This window comes from Panulirus ornatus, chromosome 37, assembly GCF_036320965.1.
Source record: "Panulirus ornatus isolate Po-2019 chromosome 37, ASM3632096v1, whole genome shotgun sequence".
Lineage (NCBI taxonomy): Eukaryota > Metazoa > Arthropoda > Malacostraca > Decapoda > Palinuridae > Panulirus > Panulirus ornatus.
This window is the reverse complement of record NC_092260.1, coordinates 27,864,699-27,884,924: the sequence shown is the minus strand read 5'-3', so window position 1 is coordinate 27,884,924 and position 20,226 is coordinate 27,864,699. Positions and strand designations below refer to the sequence as shown.

At 45.2% G+C, this 20,226-nt stretch overlaps 1 protein-coding gene across 4 annotated transcripts in view; it reads left to right on the top strand.

The window, feature by feature from the left end:
• The window catches only part of LOC139760641 (uncharacterized), a 137,200-nt gene that overhangs the window by 39,435 nt on the left and 77,539 nt on the right, over window positions 1-20,226 (top strand). For all 4 annotated transcript variants that reach the window (XM_071684064.1, XM_071684063.1, XM_071684061.1 and 1 more), the window contains exons 7-9: window positions 1,228-1,393; window positions 4,562-4,770; window positions 8,378-8,534. In XM_071684064.1, coding sequence (XP_071540165.1) covers window positions 1,228-1,393; window positions 4,562-4,770; window positions 8,378-8,534 — 532 coding nt within the window. The remainder of the gene's footprint in view (window positions 1-1,227; window positions 1,394-4,561; window positions 4,771-8,377; window positions 8,535-20,226) is intronic.

The following is a 20,226-nucleotide window of genomic DNA, read 5'->3' as shown; positions in this document are numbered from 1 at the left end:
ATAACTGATAGTTTTTTTTACGTCTTTCAGGTCTCTCTCTCGATGAAAATAACACACACACACACACACACACACACACACACACACACACACACAGAAACACGGACTTCGTAGAGTTTAACGAAGATGTCGAGAATATGAACTAAATAGTCTACGTCATTTTAAAGCTTTTGTCTGTCTACATAGCAAGTAAGAGGCTCCTGGTGACGACCAAAACACCTGCTGGCTGACCAGACACACCTGCTGGCTGACCAGACACACCTGCTGGTTGGCCAGACACACCTGCTGGCTAACCAGACACACCTGCTGGTTGGCCAGACACACCTGCTGGTTGGCCAGACACACCTGCTGGCTGGCCAGGCACACCTGCTGGCTGACCAGACACACCTGCTGGCTGACCAGACACACCTGCTGGTTGGCGAGGATATTTCTGCCTTCCACTCCCAGACCGTTCACAAGTCCGGCTCACAGGTTTAGGAATCGCTTTGAATATTACATCTTATCTGTAGCAAATGGAGCTATTATTAATCATCAATTATTTTACATATCTACAGAACTCAATTATCTTTTTTTTTTATCTTTTTAACGTTATATAAGACGTCTGCATTTGGCATTTGGGTTAAGATAAGTGGATAAGTGCGAATCATGTCGCTTTCAGTGTGGGGGTTGATCTCATTAGGAAGCCACAATATATTATCCTTTACATGTTTAATGTTATATCTAATGGTAAGATGACAGGTGTTCTATAATACGTGGAGAGTGACAGAAAAATATTGGCTTATATGGAGACTGATGAAAGGTAAAGAGTGACGGGTGTCCAATGACGTGTGAAGATAGACAAGTGGACAGTGACAGGGAGAAAAGGTGACGGATGTATATACGATTATACGGTGACAGATGACGGGTGAACAATGACGGATTACAAGTAGAGACTGACGGGTAGAAAATGATAGGAGTTCAGACTGACAGATGAAAATAGACGGTTGTATGATGACAGGTAAAAGTGACGGATGGAAAGTGATAAATGAAATGTGTCAAGTGCATAATGACAGAAATAGTAACGTGTGAACAGTCCGGGTGGAGTGTGACGGATGGAGACTTACAGGTGGAGTGTGACGGGTAAGGACTCACAGATGGAGAGTGACAGGCTGAGACTCACAACAGGTGGACGGTGAAGAACGATGGTTGTGACGATGATATAACCCAGGACCTCCACTTGTCTACCAGGTATGGCAGGTGACGGGCGGGCGAGCCAAGGCGCTGCTGCAGTACGGCGGGGATGACGTGCCCCGCCGCTCCCTTCAGTCCACCAAGCCCCTCCTCCTCACCTTCGTCGCCCAGGCTAAGGACAGCGGCACTGGCTTCCTCATCGACGTCTCTTACATCATGAGAGGTGAGACGCTCCCAAGCACAGGTCTGAAGTACATATTTCCTTCCACAGACGAGAGGCTTTTGCGTCACTGTTGAGGTGTAGTCTGTATCATTATCTTTACCCTCCTGCCCCAGGAACCCCTCTTCAAAAAGTTCCCCCAGGTCTCAGGAAGCAGGCCTCGTTCACTGGGCTGGGCCACAGGTCAAAAAGTGTTTGTGTGTGTGTCTGTGTGTGTAGTGAGCACAGGGCAATTGAGGGGTAATTGTTCAGTTACATAATGGGTATAATGTGTCTTGTGACATTCTTAATCGCTGTTGGTAATGGTGTAGTAATGGTACTGTCAGTCAGTGGTAGTGTTAGTCAGTGGTGGTGGCACTCAGTTGTTGCTCTCTCTCTCGGCCTTCATTGCCAGCCTTTAGGAAATAATGTCTAGTGAGGGGAAGACTTGATTACTGAGGAGTTAGAGTGATTTAGAGACTCTCTAACGCCACTCGCCATCACCCTCCACCACCACACACACCACCCAAGGTCAGATGTCTACTGCCCTTCGTGAGCTAAAGTATCCTTCACATTTATATCATTCACCACCACTTAAGGCCCTCTACCACCCTCTGTCACTCTCTGCTACCTCCCACTTCCATCCAGTAACCACAGCCTCATCCCTTGACCATCCAGGACCCTCCATCACTCCCATCTACAGTTCACTACTCTCCAGTACCCTCCACTGCATCCTACTGCCTCCAGTTCCCTCCACCGTACTCTACTACACCTCACAGCCCTCCAGTAACGTATATTTCCCATTGTTCCCTAATGCCCTCCAGTGTTCCCAGTGCCCGCCAGTACTGCTCCTCCTCCTCCCCATATCCATCGCCTGTGTGCTACCCAAAGACCCACGTAGTGGTAGTGAGAGCAAGACCCACGTAGTGGTAGTGAGAGCAAGACCCACGTAGTGGTAGTGAGAGCAAGACCCAGGTAGTGGTAGTGAGAGCAAGACCCACGTAGTGGTAGTGAGAGCAAGACCCACGTAGTGGTAGTGAGAGCAAGACCCAGGTAATGGTAGTGAGAGCAAGACCCAGGTAATGGTAGTGAGAGCAAGACCCAGGTAATGGTAGTGAGAGCAAGACCCAGGTAATGGTAGTGAGAGCAAGACCCAGGTAGTAGTAGTGAGAGCAAGACCCAGGTAATGGTAGTGAGAGCAAGACCCAGGTAGTAGTAGTGAGAGCAAGACCCAGGTAATGGTAGTGAGAGCAAGACCCAGGTAGTAGTAGTGAGAGCAAGACCCAGGTAATGGTAGTGAGAGCAAGACCAGGTAGTGGTAGTGAGAGCAAGACCAGGTAGTGGTAGTGAGAGCAAGACCAGGTAGTGGTAGTGAGAGCAAGACCCAGGTAGTAGTAGTGAGAGCAAGACCCAGGTAATGGTAGTGAGAGCAAGACCCAGGTAATGGTAGTGAGAGCAAGACCCAGGTAGTAGTAGTGAGAGCAAGACCAGGTAGTGGTAGTGAGAGCAAGACCCAGGTAATGGTAGTGAGAGCAAGACCCAGGTAATGGTAGTGAGAGCAAGACCCAGGTAATGGTAGTGAGAGCAAGACCCAGGTAATGGTAGTGAGAGCAAGACCAGGTAGTGGTAGTGAGAGCAAGACCCAGGTAGTAGTAGTGAGAGCAAGACCCAGGTAGTAGTAGTGAGAGCAAGACCCAGGTAGTAGTAGTGAGAGCAAGACCCAGGTAGTAGTAGTGAGAGCAAGACCAGGTAGTGGTAGTGAGAGCAAGACCAGGTAGTGGTAGTGAGAGCAAGACCAGGTAGTGGTAGTGAGAGCAAGACCCAGGTAATGGTAGTGAGAGCAAGACCCAGGTAATGGTAGTGAGAGCAAGACCCAGGTAATGGTAGTGAGAGCAAGACCAGGTAGTGGTAGTGAGAGCAAGACCCAGGTAGTAGTAGTGAGAGCAAGACCCAGGTAATGGTAGTGAGAGCAAGACCAGGTAGTGGTAGTGAGAGCAAGACCAGGTAGTGGTAGTGAGAGCAAGACCCAGGTAATGGTAGTGAGAGCAAGACCCAGGTAGTAGTAGTGAGAGCAAGACCCAGGTAGTAGTAGTGAGAGCAAGACCCAGGTAGTGATAGTGAGAGCAAGACCCACGTAGTGGTAGTGAGAGCAAGACCCAGGTAGTAGTAGTGAGAGCAAGACCCAGGTAGTGGTAGTGAGAGCAAGACCCAGGTAGTGGTAGTGAGAGCAAGACCAGGTAGTGGTAGTGAGAGCAAGACCCAGGTAATGGTAGTGAGAGCAAGACCCAGGTAGTAGTAGTGAGAGCAAGACCCACGTAGTGGTAGTGAGAGCAAGACCAGGTAGTGGTAGTGAGAGCAAGACCAGGTAGTGATAGTGAGAGCAAGACCCACGTAGTGGTAGTGAGAGCAAGACCCAGGTAATGGTAGTGAGAGCAAGACCCAGGTAATGTGGTAGTGAGAGCAAGACCCAGGTAGTGGTAGTGAGAGCAAGACCCAGGTAATGGTAGTGAGAGCAAGACCCACGTAGTGGTAGTGAGAGCAAGACCCAGGTAGTAGTAGTGAGAGCAAGACCCAGGTAGTGGTAGTGAGAGCAAGACCCAGGTAGTGGTAGTGAGAGCAAGACCCAGGTAGTGGTAGTGAGAGCAAGACCCAGGTAGTGGTAGTGAGAGCAAGACCCAGGTAGTGGTAGTGAGAGCAAGACCCAGGTAGTGGTAGTGAGAGCAAGACCCAGGTAATGGTAGTGAGAGCGAGACCAGGTAGTGGTAGTGAGAGCAAGACCCACAGGAAGAAGGAGGTCGCACCACAAGTGATGAGCACACTGTAGGACTCTCCCGCCTCCTCCTTCGTTAATCCTGAATGTTTGTTATGCTAAAGAGTTCCCTGACTGGGCAAAATTACCGGGAGATCTTTTGTGTACAAAGGTTGGAGATAAATCAGATCATCCAGTTCATTAAGTAATTTGATTCACCTTTGAATATTCAACATTAATACTTCTATGTCCAAATTTTCTTTCTTCTCTTTACCTATTTGCTGAGTCTTATCCTCGTCTTATATGACTGTTGTCCTGTATTTTCTAGCCTTTTGCCTGCCTACTAACCTCATGGGATAGTAAGGAGACGAAGGGAGCCTTTTCCTGATGTTGTCGTAATTTGGCTCTATCTTTGACCCTTCCCCTTCCCCATCCTTCTTCAGCTTGTGACCCGGAGACCCAGGAGCTGAGTGCCCCGCGGGGTCTGGTGGCCTACCCACGACACAACTTGCAGGAGGACGGGGCGTGGCGCTCCGACGGCCACGCTCACTACGGCCCCGACCTCTGCAGATGGGTCATCAGCGCTCCCGAAGGATACGTCGTCAACGTCACCATTCTGCACTTCGACACTCGTCCAGACGACCGACTCGAAGTAAGTCTGACATAAGTCCTGTAGCGATCGCTTGTGTAGCGTCCTACAGACGTCGTAAGAATCCACTGAGATGCGTTCTATAGACGTCATGTAGAAATCGCGCAAGGTCCAGCGCGTCCTACAGACATCCTGTAGAAATCGATTAAAATCATCTTACAAACGACTTGTAAAGATCGAGTACTACATGTGTTTGGCTTGTATGTTCTCATATAAACATGGGTAGAGGAGTTAGACCCAGCACGTATTTCTATACTTAAGGTTTCTCTAAGCAGTTTCTTACACAAGCTTTGGCTTAGGTGGGGTACAACATTTATTAATATGTCAGTGCGATATACGTCCATCAAAATACAATTTTATTTTTTCCTCCTTTGTATTGATATCAATGTGCAGGAAATAATATGAAGTAAAACTGGAGGAAAAAACAGAATCTCTTATATAGATATCGTATAGCCCCACTATCAAACCAACCTTCACATATCAATATATTCTAAGGTCAAAAACATCCCTCCCTCCCGCAGTTCTAGATTAAGGACACAGTCACACAACACAGGTGTGCGTCCGTACGTGTGAGGTCTGACGAGCTCCGTGATGAATAAGACACAGGATCCAGTAGATACCAGGATCCAACCTGTAGATACCAGGATCCAGTAGATAAGTTAAAAAACCCCATTTTAGATATTACCTTCACTAGAGTATTGTTCTTTCAGTTACCTTTATCATTATTTTTAACACATGAAAGATTAAGGTAAAGTTTAAAGTTCTCATAAAAAGGAGGGTTCATGTGGGTATACGTAGAATGTGTCAGGTTATCTTTTGTGTAGTGTAATGTACACTTGTACACAGTCAAGGTGTTATGTCTCCGACGCCTGGTATTGGTTCGGTGGAATATCAAATGTGTGTTGGTTCTTTTACGCCCTCGGTTAGACATCTGACAGTTTCTGTCCGTCTATCTGTCTTCTTTGACTGCTGGTGCTGCAAGTGAATGCTGGTTGATTGCATCAGGTTACAATACTGTACAGGAATTGACACGCTCCCCTTCCCTCATACATAAATGCTCTTGTGCGTTATTGAAGTCAGAGAGTCAGAGGGATGACACAGGCACCCACTGACCAGGTATTGGACCAACTAGCTAGGCGAAGTGGTTTATAGAATGAATTAAACAAATTTTGTAAGTAAAGCTAAATTTTGGCTTTTGAGCCACCCTATGTCACAGAGTGGGAAACAGGTCAGTGTTTCGTTCTTCGTCTTAAGGTGTCCACCTGTCTGTCAGAATGTTAACCCAGTAAGACAAATTCAAAGTAGCTGAAGGACTCGACCCAGATATGTCTAGTTCGTGCTGTTTCAGTCGAAACATCGAAGGTCAGTGTCCCTCCATCACTTAGCTAGGGCTTGTTGCAGGAGTGGCGCCGTATCACAGCTTTACATTAAGGGATGACAGTGGGCGGGCGCCCCTGGGTGTCTCTGGCTGGGGGCACATCTTGGTGCGAGTCAGGTAGGGTGCGTGGGATGTGGAGTGAGTGAAGGAGGGGGTGCGTGGGAGGGTGGATGTGTATAGGTTATGTGTGTAGAAATGGACGTATGGGCGTGCAGGGCGGATTTGTGTTGGGTGTGGATGTGTGAAGGAGATACTGGTTGTGGGAGTGTTTCAAAGATACATGTGATAGCGTTGAGTATGAGTGTGGGTGGGAGGTCGTTACTGCGTGGGTGAGGGAGTAGTTAAGTGTGTGTAACTGGCTAACAAACGGGATAATGTTTGTTAACCTCACAGCTGTTGACGTTACATCACACGTCTTCTGGACAGGATGTCTGGAAGGTATTAGATAGACAACGCTGTCATGTGTTAACATCTTGAGGGCATGACGGTACGACCCAAGGGCATGATGGCGTTACCTTTGACCTGACCGTTAAGAATCAGGTCAAAGACCAGGCCAATGTATCCAAGGGTCGAACCGTCGTGCTAAAGGATTGAAACCATTCTGTATGAAGATGTGAGAACGTTATGGTCCACTTTTTATCGTTTAATCTTTATGGTATAATTCAGAAGGACTGAAGTCAAGTACCTCTTCGATAAATTACTAGGCTGTCGATACATGAAAGAACATATTCGTGTATTTCACTTTTTTCAGTATCAAGGATACAACAATTCATGACGTCAGCAAAACTAAACAGAGATTGATAACGGCAAAATGTTGTACGAAATTTCATCTAATTACAAACTGGACGCTACATTGTTGTGAAAAATTGCTAGAGATAAGTGCATCGTTTTAATTATCCCAGCAAGGACCGTGGATTTCACATTACTGCAGACATTTCATTATACGATCCTTGAACCGTCTTCAGTCCCGCACTGCTGACCAAGGGCTGCCATGATATTGGAGAACACAGTTGCTGAGACCAATACAAAGCTTGAAGTAAGACCCCCATACAACCATGATTGATTTGTGCCGGTAATTCCGGAAAAATTAGCGTGCAGAAGGATTACAGGGGTTGCAGAGGGTCTTCGTCAGACCCCAGTGGGTTGATACATGACGTATGTTGCATTGTAAAGTTTGTGGCCATACAGCCAAAGAACAGGCGTCCCACTAGACAAGTATGTATAATAGATAAATAATTTTATATATATATATATATATATATATATATATATATATATATATATATATATATATATATATAATATATATATATTGCAATGATGAATTAAAGGCAGTAACTGAGTGGCAAGAACGTGAACCAAAGGTTCGCCTTCGTGCGTCGTCATCTTGCTAATGAAGGGAGTGGTCACTGGGGAAATTATGAGGGAAGACAGACTTGACGAAGGCAGCTCGGTCGGAGTGGGAGGCACCGCTGGATAGCTTAGCTCCTCACAGTGATGAGATCAGTTACGGACGACCTACACAGATTATATTCGACATTTTCTCTTCTTTTTTAATTTCATTGTCGTACCGCTTGTTATATGACGTAGACGTGATGAATTATTATCCTGGGGTTGAAAATGGGAGGTTGGGGGTGGGGTGGGGTTGATTTTCAGAGTGAAATCTTACACCTTCTTCATGAAGTCAGGAATTGAATGGGAGAACTAATGTATATAGTTTTGAATTATCGAGGTATCGTGATGTTGATATCCACTTAATCGTACCCCAAGTCTTATGATAATGAACTTGAAAGGGTTAACGGATCATCCGTGACGATTATCATTGTAATAAGTCAGGCTGCGGTATGTGAATGGAAGATATCAGGCTTGCTTTATGATGCGATGCCGCTGATAGTCAAGATAAAAATACTCTGAATTAGGAAATATCACTAAATGAGTTGAATTATCGTACCTCTCAACTGAGGATCTGTCGTATTGTAAAGTGAATTATCACGAAGTGAAAAAATACCGTACTGTATATATATATATATATATATATATATATATATATATATATATATATATATATATATATATATATAATTCTTTCAGACGAACTGCTTAGCCAGATCCACCAGCGAAAACATTCCTGAGCAACACCTCTTAGCACTAACTCTGTACGTGTCTTTACCATCATCATCAACATGTTTTGCTATGCAGATGAGACTAACGCGCACTTGTGTTGTTCCTCAGGTGGTGGAGGGGGAGAACGTGACCTTCTCCCACAGCGGTGGCCTCCCCACCAGGAGGAGCTTTACCTCCCGCGGGCGGGAGCTCACCCTGCAGTTCAACCCGCTGCAGGACACGGACCGCACCGGCTTCCTCATCCAGTACTCATGGCTCCTCAAGGGTGAGTAACTCCTTCTCTCTCTCTCTCTCTCTCTCTCTCTCTCTCTCTCTCTCTCTCTGTTACACTGTAGACACTCACAGTGAGGCAGAGCCACTCACAGTGAGGCATAACCACTGACAATGAGAGATAACGTCCACTAAACATCCTTTTATGGCATGATGGTGACATATAACCCTGCCATAGACGACGAGGTCTGTTCTTGTATGATTAAACCCAGCCATAGACCCTGAGGTCCTCTTGCATGAATAATACTCATGTTCTTAAATACAACGGTGAACATCACACATGTTCTTTGAGTGAGACACGTCACCGAGACCAAAACACACCTCTTCATGATGAAAGGTAGCCCCTTAGCGAGAAACAAGGTTTCACATCGAGGCACAACAACCGTCCCCTCCTCCTCCTCCTCCTCCTCCTCCTCCTCTCCCTAGCTCAGCAGGACGCATCGGTAAACAAGGGAACAATGGGGTTAAGGCTGGCTGTAAACCATCTGTACGGCCGGCCGGCCTCGCACACAACACTGCCATGCTCCGCCCCGCCTCACAACACTTGCTGTCGTCGATCGTGGCACTAAAAAAAGAACAATATCCCGCGTGATGGCTTGGCTGAGGGTCCTCACGACGGAAGGGACACACAGGCTTGGAACATTGTCAGGCGATGAAGGTAATATGTCACAGACAAGTGGGGAATCGTGTTAGTGAAACAGATCTTACACGAACACAGGCAACGAAGTCTGTTCCAGATGTGGAACTCCCTCCCAGTACAGTACAGATGGGTAATTACACAGACGTAGACAGACAGACTGACATAAACTATATATGAGATGCAGGTCATATTATGTATCACCAGTTTGGTCGCCCATGTGAGGGACAAAAGGAGTCTGGTGGGGAAGCTTCGGGGGCAGACAAGTGAACCGTCTCTGATGTCAGTTTACTGAGCTGTGGACCGTGGGATGAGAAAGCAGGTCATGAAAGAGTTCTAGTTTTTTGAAGCGATAACAGTTTTCCCAGTTCCTGGAACGATACGAAAATTTCTGTGCCGAGTACTTCCTCGAACTAGGCTGGAATAGAGTGAACGAGCTTACGTAACACGAAGTACAAGATCAATTGAGAAAGGATGGGAAGAAATGATTCTGAAGTACAGATTAGGAGGATGAATGGAACAATCTGTTCGTCCATCTGTCTTTCCCTCCCTCTAAAACCTTTACTCAGTTAAGGGTCGGGTATATATTTATTTTTCTTTAAATCTTCATCCCTCTACTTTCATCCAGTATGGCGTGTTTTTAGGTATTTTAACTTATTACTATATAATAATGGCAATGTAGATATACTTACGTACTTTCCCAGGAGTCCCTTCCCTTCTTATATATATATATATATATATATATATATATATATATATATATATATATATATATATATATATATATATATATATATATATATATTCTTTCTTTCTTTCTTTTAAACTATTCGCCATTTCCCGCGTTAGCGAGGTAGCGTTAGGAACAGAGGACTGGGCCTTTTTTGGAATATCCTCACCTGGCCCCCTCTGTTCCTTCTTTTGGAAAATTAAAAAAAAAAAAAAAAAAAAACGAGAGGGAGGATTTCCAGCCCCCCGCTCCCTCCCCTTTTAGTCGCCTTCTACTACACGCAGGGAATACGTGGGAAGTATTCTTAATCCCCTATCCCCAGGGATAGGGGATATGTATATATATATATATATATATATATATATATATATATATATATATATATATATATATATATATTATCCCCGGGGATAAGGGAGATAGAATGCTTCCCACGTATTCCCTGCATGTCGTAGAAGGCGATTAAAAGGGGAGGGAGCGGGGTGCTGGAAGACCTCCCCTCCTGTTTATGATTTTCCAAAAGAAAAAACGGAGTGGTTGGCCAAGTGAGGATATACCCTCTAAGGCTCACTCCTCTGTACTTAACGCTACCTTGCTAACGCGGGAGAGAGCGACAAAGTATAATAAATGATATATATATATATATATATATATATATATATATATATATATATATATATATATATATATATATTTATTTCTATTTTTATTATACTTTGTCGCTGTCTCCCGCGTTTGCGAGGTAGCGCAAGGAAACAGACGAAAGAAATGGCCCCCCCCCCCCCCCCCATACACATGTATATACATACGTCCACACACGCAAATATACATACCTACACAGCTTTCCATGGTTTACCCCAGACGCTTCACATGCCTTGATTCAATCCACTGGCAGCACGTCAACCCCGGTATACCACATCGCTCCAAATCACTCTATTCCTTGCCCTCCTTTCACCCTCCTGCATGTTCAGGCCCCGATCACACAAAATCTTTTTCACTCCATCTTTCCACCTCCAATTTGGTCTCCCTCTTCTCCTCGTTCCCTCCACCTCCGACACATATATCCTCTTGGTCAATCTTTCCTCACTCATTCTCTCCATGTGCCCAAACCACTTCAAAACACCCTCTTCTGCTCTCTCAACCACGCTCTTTTTATTTCCACACATCTCTCTTACCCTTACGTTACTCACTCGATCAAACCACCTCACACCACACATTGTCCTCAAACATCTCATTTCCAGCACATCCATCCTCCTGCGCACAACTCTATCCATAGCCCACGCCTCGCAACCATACAACATTGTTGGAACCACTATTCCTTCAAACATACCCATTTTTGCTTTCCGAGATAATGTTCTCGACTTCCACACATTCTTCAAGGCCCCCAGAATTTTCGCCCCCTCCCCCACCCTATGATCCACTTCCGCTTCCATGGTTCCATCCGCTGCCAGATCCACTCCCAGATATCTAAAACACTTCACTTCCTCCAGTTTTTCTCCATTCAAACTCACCTCCCAATTGACTTGACCCTCAACCCTACTGTACCTAATAACCTTGCTCTTATTCACATTTACTCTTAACTTTCTTCTTCCACACACTTTACCGAACTCAGTCACCAGCTTCTGCAGTTTCTCACTTGAATCAGCCACCAGCGCTGTATCATCAGCGAACAGCAACTGACACTTCCCAAGCTCTCTCATCCCCAACAGACTTCATACTTGCCCCTCTTTCCAAAACTCTTGCATTTACCTCCCTAACAACCCCATCCATAAACAAATTAAACAACCATGGAGACATCACACACCCCTGCCGCAAACCTACATTCACTGAGAACCAATCACTTTCCTCTCTTCCTACACGTACACATGCCTTACATCCGCGATATATATATATATATATATATATATATATATATATATATATATATATATATATATATATATATAGCAATCTCGCCTGATGCAACAGGATAGCTTATCTCACGTCGTCAATAAATACTACACCAGCGACAAACGCCCGACGTTTGGTGAGTTGCATCAAATAAATTCACTAGATTTGGTTTACGATTGTGAGGGTGACTGAAGCCGAGGGAGGAGAAGCCTCAGACGTGACGCATGACAAGAGTTTACGAAACTCGCATGGCTTTGATCTGTGCCACGACTCACGATATGATCAGGTTCTTTTCTACATTCAACAACCTCGTTAGGTAGTTGCTGGTATATGTAAACAAGCGTAGACGGAAAGGTTTAAATTTAGCGGATGCAAAACTGTGGACGGCGACGTTTTCTTCTGTGTCTCTTACCAGAATTTCTTCCCCGAAACATTCTCGAGGGGTAACTTAAGTAGATTATTTTTGCGTGGTGATCTGTCGCATCTTATCGGTGTCTGTCCATATGTCAGCCTCTGACATGCGGTAAGCCAGACATATTCTTCAGATTTCATTGCCTTAAGAAGGTGAACACTTCACCACCTGATCTCTTGGCTAGATATGCTATTTACCTCTTACTATCTTAGTAAGTCATACTCTTCACTCACTATCTTGATTGGACATATAATTTGTTCTTCACTATCTTGATTAGAAGGCACAGATTGTCCTTCGCTATCTTACTTTAGACATACAGATTATCCTTCACTATCTTGATTTGACACAGATTATCCTTCACTATCTTGATTGACATACAGATTATCCTTCACTATCTTAATTAGACGTACAGATTATCCTTCACTATCTTAATTAGACGTACAGATTATCCTTCACTATCTTAATTAGACGTACAAATTATCCTTCACTATCTTAATTAGACATACAGATTATCCTTCACTACCTTAATTAGACGTACTGATTATCCTTCACTATCATAATTAGACGTACTGATTGTCCTTCACTACCTTAATTAGACGTACTGATTATCCTTCACTATCTTAATTAGACGTACAGATTATCCTTCACTACCTTAATTAGACGTTCTGATTGTCCTTCACTACCTTAATTAGACGTACAGATTATCCTTCACTATCTTAATTAGACGTACAGATTATCCTTCACTACCTTAATTAGACGTACTGATTATCCTTCACTACCTTAATTAGACGTATAGATTATCCTTCACTATCTTAATTAGACGTACTGATTATCCTTCACTCCCTTAATTAGACGTACTGATTATCCTTCACTATCTTAATTAGACGTACTGATTGTCCTTCACTACCTTAATTAGACGTACTGATTATCCTTCACTACCTTAATTAGACGTACAGATCACCCCTCACTATCTTAACTAGATATCCAGTATATCCCTCACTCTCTTAACAAGACATCCACTTTATCCTTCACGTTCTGAACTATACACACAGATGATCCTTCATTATTTCAACAAGTCACTGTTCGTCTTACATTGTGTCTACTGGTCCTTTCTTTATCCTTATTCGTATGGGATGGTCTTCATGTCTCGATTCGTCTCATCCGTTCCGTTTGCTGTCTTTTTTTGACCCACGTTTGGTCATACTACTTGGACAAAATGACTCTAATGACATTATTGATGCCCTGCAAACATACCCTGAGGCCCGCTGCCACACACAGCCAGAGCTTGTGTCAACAGGATGTACAGATAAAGAGTCAAGATCATTGCCGGTCACGCCACAGAGAGTCTGTACCCGGCAGTTCACAGAACCTTCCCGTGATCCTCTACACAGGGAATGTATCTACCCATTTAATTATAGATTCTCCCAAACATTAATTGAAACGAGTAAATTACATTGCTTAATAGAAGCCGCTCCTGGGCTAAGGGAGTTTTGTTTTCTTTTCTTCCATTACGTTCGGCATCCCAGGTGTGGCTGGGGACCAGGGAGATAGATCTCACTAGCTGAGTTTTGTCTCACCCTCAAGGCAGGGAGAAGAGGAAGTAGTGTGTGTGTGTGTGTGTGTGTGTGTGTGTGTGTGTGTGTGTGTGTGTGTGTGTGTGTGTGCGTGTGTGTGATTGCTAACTGGCTTCCAAGTGACATAATCAACGTAGCATGAAATGGCAAATGAGATTTAGGTTTGCAAATGAATTTCCTTCGGATCCTTGAATCAAATCTCACAAGCTATATATGAGGACTGAATCATGCAGTCAAGGGTTTAAATCATCCAAGTTCAGGATGGAATCATCCAAATCTAGGATTGAACTATTTAGTCCGAGGCTGAGCCTTCTAGTCCATGAGTGAATCATCCAGTCCAAGGCAGAATCATCCATACCAAGGCAGAATCATCCAGTCCAAGGCAGAATCATTCAGACCAAGGCAGAATCATTCACGTCAAAGTTTGAATCATCCAGTCCAAGGCTGAATCATCCTATCCAAGGCCGTCGGTCGTTCCCTGAGCACCATCTGGAGACGAGCTCTGGACCCGGCAGTGTCTCGTCTTCCCTGACATTTCTCTTGCCCAGTTTCCTGTCGTTATGTTCCTCTTGATTTCGAGTCTCATTAGATTTCAAAGACATTTTGCTGTTAAGAGTATCGTGGCCCCTCAAGGGGAAACTGCGTGTTGTTGACCCGTGTTTCCTAGGCTTTTCATTACCTCTGTTGTGAGCAGAGAGAGAGAGAGAGAATGTTGCTCCTCTCCTTGTAACTCATTTCACTAATTCCGGCACCAAATTTGTTTGCGTTCTGTTCGACCTTCTCTAACAGTTGCTTATTCCCTCATTCATGGAGGCAGAGTTATTGAAACATATTCCAGTTTGTGTCGAGGACGCTTCGTGTATGAATGTATGTGCTTTGCATATCTTGCTGTCCATGAACTTGCAGGTAATTCTGGCATGAAGATAACATAGTCTGTCACTTCCGATCACCTTAATGTGATTTTTCTCGGGGTAGGTCGGGCGTGAGGGCCTCTTCAAGATCTCTGCCACTGGTTCTCTCGTATTTATGGCTCCTGCTTATATGGCACTCACAGGGTGGTCTGTTCTCACCGTTTCTCGTCTTCATTACTCGATATTTCTTAGACTTATACTTCATTAGTCAGACCAGTGCTGCCTTATGTGTGTGTGTGTTTGTAGGAGCGTCTTTATCATATAGTCTGTGCCCCATGTTCTTCGCATCTTCGTCATTTTAAACGAGTGTGAGTATCGTTAAATAAGTTTGAGATTCTTACGGTCCTTTCTCTGGCCAACTACTGTTGACGCAGGCTTTCGTCTGCCGTCGGCGCTGATGTAAACAAACACAGAGAACATTGTTTCCCCGAGACAAAAGTTCTGTCTTTATCGTGTCTCGTCTCCTGGCACTCACAGCTGGACGAAGGGCCTCAATAACTGGTAAACTTGGAAATAAATGGAAATAAACATTACAGAATGGTAATGAGGAAAACGAAATGTGTCTAATCATGACCAAGTCCGTCTCCTTGGGCAAAAGTATCGTACACAGACGATAGTTAACGTGAATCTTCCCCCATTCATAAAAGACATAAACTAGGGCCTTCGTGCAGATGGTAAATATTCTCGAGCTCAACGTAAAGGAATTTTTCCTCTTGACTCTTTATCTTATAATTCTAAATACTTTTCATTCATTTCCTTTGCCTTTTTTGAATTAACTAACGAACCATTAATGAACGGGATGTGTGAATGCTGCCAATTATTTAGATTTTTCCCCCACGTCTGAATTCAATGTCTTATACTTAACTCAGAGACTATTCTTAGTCTCGGATAAGTCTTGGGTCCCTTTCTGGGTCCGTAACGCTGAGTAGCTTATCTCACAACGTAAAAGAATTATTGACAAGCAAGCTTTCTCTTGTTGCCCACAGAGGGCAGTGTGTTCCACCCATTGTTGTGCTTTGTGGCCTAATGCGTTATTTTCATTGAAGAAATATATTGTGATAGAGCTTTGATATTGTTATCAAACTTTATAACCTCTACGTTACCCCTTCCCCCCTACATTACCACACCATAGCCTTCCCCTCCTTCAAACACAGCCCCCACCCCCTTCCGTAACCTCTAACTCAAATCCCATCCAATCAGCGGCTGTATCGACTCCCTTGCCCCACATCAAACACCGTCGGACGATCAGGTAAATATCCACGTCTTCAAAGGACCAACACTACCAGGTAAATTGACTCTGGGTAATCAGGTGTGTGTGTGTGTGTGTGTGTGTGTGTGTGGTAACGGTGTGTCTATACGTCATGTTACAAGGTGTGAGAACGCGGTATTGGGCGACTCTGCTTCAGTACGAAGTGTCGCATAATGTACAAGGATACGCACATTTCAGTCAGTCACTTGTTTCACTCCCGTCGCTGGATTTAAGATGTCCCCGAGCCACGACATTGGGGAGAGCACTGCCGACCGCTGATAAGCCTCGAGATAATGGGCCGTTGATAAAGCCCGGAAATACAGCACATTTGTGAGGCTTTGGAAACAACAGACAAAAATTAATGATGTTACAATGAAGGCTACCATGGCACAAGGTGTGAGGAGGCTGAGGGTGAGAGCAGCACCGGGAGTGAGGCTGAGGGTGAGAGCAGCACCGGGAGTGAGGCTGAGGGTGAGAGCAGCACCGGGAGGGAGGCTGAGGGTGAGAGCAGCACTGGGAGTGAGGCTGAGGGTGAGAGCAGCACTGGGAGTGAGGCTGAGGGTGAGAGCAGCACAGTTAAAACGTTATGGTTTTTATTGGTTCTTTGATAGTGTGGGGATCAGAGGGCAACGAGGTGGAGGGAGAGAGAGAGAGAGAGAGAGAGAGAGAGAGAGAGAGAGAGAGAGAGAGAGAGAGAGAGAGAGAGAGCCGGTAGGTGGTGGGTGAGGGTAGCGGGGGTAATGGGAAGGAGAAGCTGGAACACTATAACGAAGGAAACATATTATGAAAGGAAGATGAAAGAACACAACAGTGAGCAAAATAGATGATGAGAGAGAGGGAGAAAATATATATAATAGAGATAGTAAGAGGGACGTAAAAGTACTTAATAGGAAGGAATATGAGAGACAGTTTAGTGTTAAAGATGATTTAGAAACCCTAACTGAAGGGTTACAGACACAGGAGGGGCTTAAGACTCTAGCGGGATTCAAACCTATGTAGGTTCGACCCCCAGGCGGCTCTTATGGTGTTATGGAACGCGAACCGAAACACCACGGAGGCCCACTACACACACACACACACACACACACACACACACACACACACACACACACACCACTCACTAGCCACTTTAAGCAACACTTTTCTTCCTTTTTAAAGGCCTGCAATATACCGAATATTGCCCAGCAGATGTCTGGCTCATCATGACGTCATTGCAGGCAACATTACAACTACGATGAGTTATCGAACTTAATGGGATCAAATGCTGGTCAAGTCGGTAATTACATTCTCTCGTAATATGGCAACGTAACAAAGCCTAATTCGAGACACAGCTTTGGGAAGGACATTATGCATTCGTTTAATCCCTCGAACACGACGGTGCGACCCTTGAGCACGACTGTACGACCCTTGAACACGACGGTGCGACCCTTGAACACGATGGTATGGCCCTTGAACACAATGGTACAACCCTTTAACACGACGCTGTGGCCCTTGAACACGTTGGTACGACCCTTGAACACGACAGCACGACCTTAAATGGTCAGGTTAAAGGTCAGGCCATTATACACAAAGGTCGCAGCCATGCATTCAAAGGTCATACCGTCGTGTTCAAGGGCCATACCGTTGTGTTCAAGGGTCGTACCGTCGTGTTCAAGGGCCATACCGTCGTGTTCAAGGGTCGTACCGTCGTGCTTAAGAGTTATACCGTCCTGTTCGAGGGTCATACCGTCGTGATTATGTGGTTAGGCAATATCGCAAGCCTCATTGTTTCGTTACATAATCAGCTTAATGACATTCCGAGATTGAATTGGCATTTACCGTTGATGACAATATTGCCCATGCTCCAGTTTTTTTTCCATTAGTTTTCACTCAGTTTCTTTTTTCTTATCTCTTCATTCCCCCTACCTTCATGCCTAGCTGTCTGGGATAAACCCTCCTCCACCCACTGTCGTAAATGTGTGAGTTGTTTGGGATATGCCTCACCACCTCCCTCTTCTCACATCATGTAAGTGTCAGCTGGCCGGGATAACCTCACCTCCACTGTACCAGTTGTGTCAGCTGGCAGGGACATCCCTTGTTACTGTGCCACATGTGTCAGCTGGCAGGGACATCCCTCCTTTACTGTGCCACAATTGTCAGCTGGCAGGGACATCCCTTGTTACTGTGCCACATGTGTCAGCTAGCAGGGACGTCCCTTCTTACTGTGCCACAAGTGTCAGCTGGCAGGGACATCCCTTGTTACTGTGCCACATGTGTCAGCTAGCAGGGACGTCCCTTCTTACTGTGCCACAATTGTCAGCTGGCAGGAACGCCATCACTATCCACCTCATAAGAGTCAATTATCAGAGGTGTGGCCTCCAGTGCATAGCTGCACGGCTGGTGTCAGGGGCGACGCAACACCCAGACCACAGACTCTCTCGCCGTCTGCCACCGACATTTGGGTCTGGACGATAAAGCCAACTTTGTGGAAGGGAAGCGCCTGGGTGGTTATAATGCTGACGGGGGGTAACCCTCATCCGTCTTCTGGAAGGAAAGATAAAGAACTTCGAATTCGACTGCTGCGTGTGTCCCCCAGTGAACCCCACCCTCCTCCTCCTCCTCCTGGTCTGTGACCGTGTGGCCCGCCCTGGGTTATGGTAGATCTTCACTTGAGGCAAATGATTTGCTTTTCGAAACGTGTTAAACAGAACGTATCTCGTAAGGCGTTACTGAGTGACACTAGAGTGTGATATAAACGTACCTAGGTTTTTATAAATACACACACACACACACACACACACACACACACACACACACACACACACACACACACACACAAGGGTATTACCCGTACTGAACAAAGAAGTAATTACATATTACATTGACATATAAAGAGACAACGATTACATTTGATATATTTTCATAAATCGTACATAGAAGACGTAACTTCACCTAAGAACTGGGTCGAATAATCGCCTAAATAACCTCTCCAGGTTGCCACTTCGTGCCATATTGGCTCCTGGTCTGTATGTGATAATCGCATGATACTGACAGTTTACGGGGGAGTAACTGGTCGTGGAGACAGAAGTTCAGTGGAACACATTTGTCACCAGCAGTTCAGCGGAATTATTGGGATGAGAATGAGTGGAAATGATTGTTGACAAGGTGTCAAAACCCGTAGGCAACATTAAGGCCTGGGGTGGAATTTTCTTAAGGTCATCAGACAGGTTAAGGTCTATGATAAACGCTTTATCATAAATAGCTTAGAAATGAAAGTAGGGTGTTTATGCATGTGTGTGTGTGTGTGTGTGTGTGTGTGTGTGTGTGTGTGTGTGTGCAAGACCCGTTTCTCATGAACCAGTGACTCTCTGGGACGAATATAAACGCGCAGTAAACAGAACATACGGGAACAAACACAGTAACTCATCCTGAATAAACAATGGGTCGGGTTCAGGACGGGGGTTGGTTGGTAACGGTCGATTTAGCATTGTATTGATCACGTCACAGGAAACAGTTAGCACTGGTGAAGAGAGAGAACCCAGCCCTCCTCCAGCAGGAGAACCACCCCCGGGCCATTGTACTCAAGGGTCGCACCGTCGTTATGAAAGGTAGTGCCCAGCCATGCGTTGCCCAGTACCATCGTATGTACTATTGTGCTCAAGGGTCGCACCGCCGTACTCAAAGGTCGTTACATCATGCTTAAGAGTTGCATCATTGTGCCAGGGGTCGTAGCGTATCAACCACTGCTCGTATAATCGTGTTCAAGAGGTAAAGTAGATTAGATTAGATTGTGAGAGATCAAGATGGGTCATCCTACTTGTCCTAGGCGCGCCCTAGCCCTTCGCGTGCAGCAGACGATAATTGCCTTACCTGTTGCTGGTGCAGCCGTGAACGTTGCCATCTGGTGGTGGTCATCACACACACACACACACACACTTACACACACACACACACACACACCGCGGCATGGAGGGTTTTAGGATGCGTTGTGTCGGTGTTTGTGTTAATGTTAATGTTTGTCTAGGGAGTTCTGTGGCTGATCGTGGAGAACTGGGTACCGAGACTGAGGTCGCTGCCGTAGCATATACCACCTACCTTCTGCCCTCCCTCCCTCACCCACCCTATGATTCACGTCACCTGCCATGTCCACTCCACTCCCTCCTGGTTTACTCGGTTCAAACTCACACTCAATCCACCCGAAAAGCCTCTATCCTGCGCTGTTTACAGGATTAATAGATTTATGCTTCTGTCAAAAGGCATTTAACATCTGAATTCAGCAGATGTCGTGTCTCTAATATTATACAA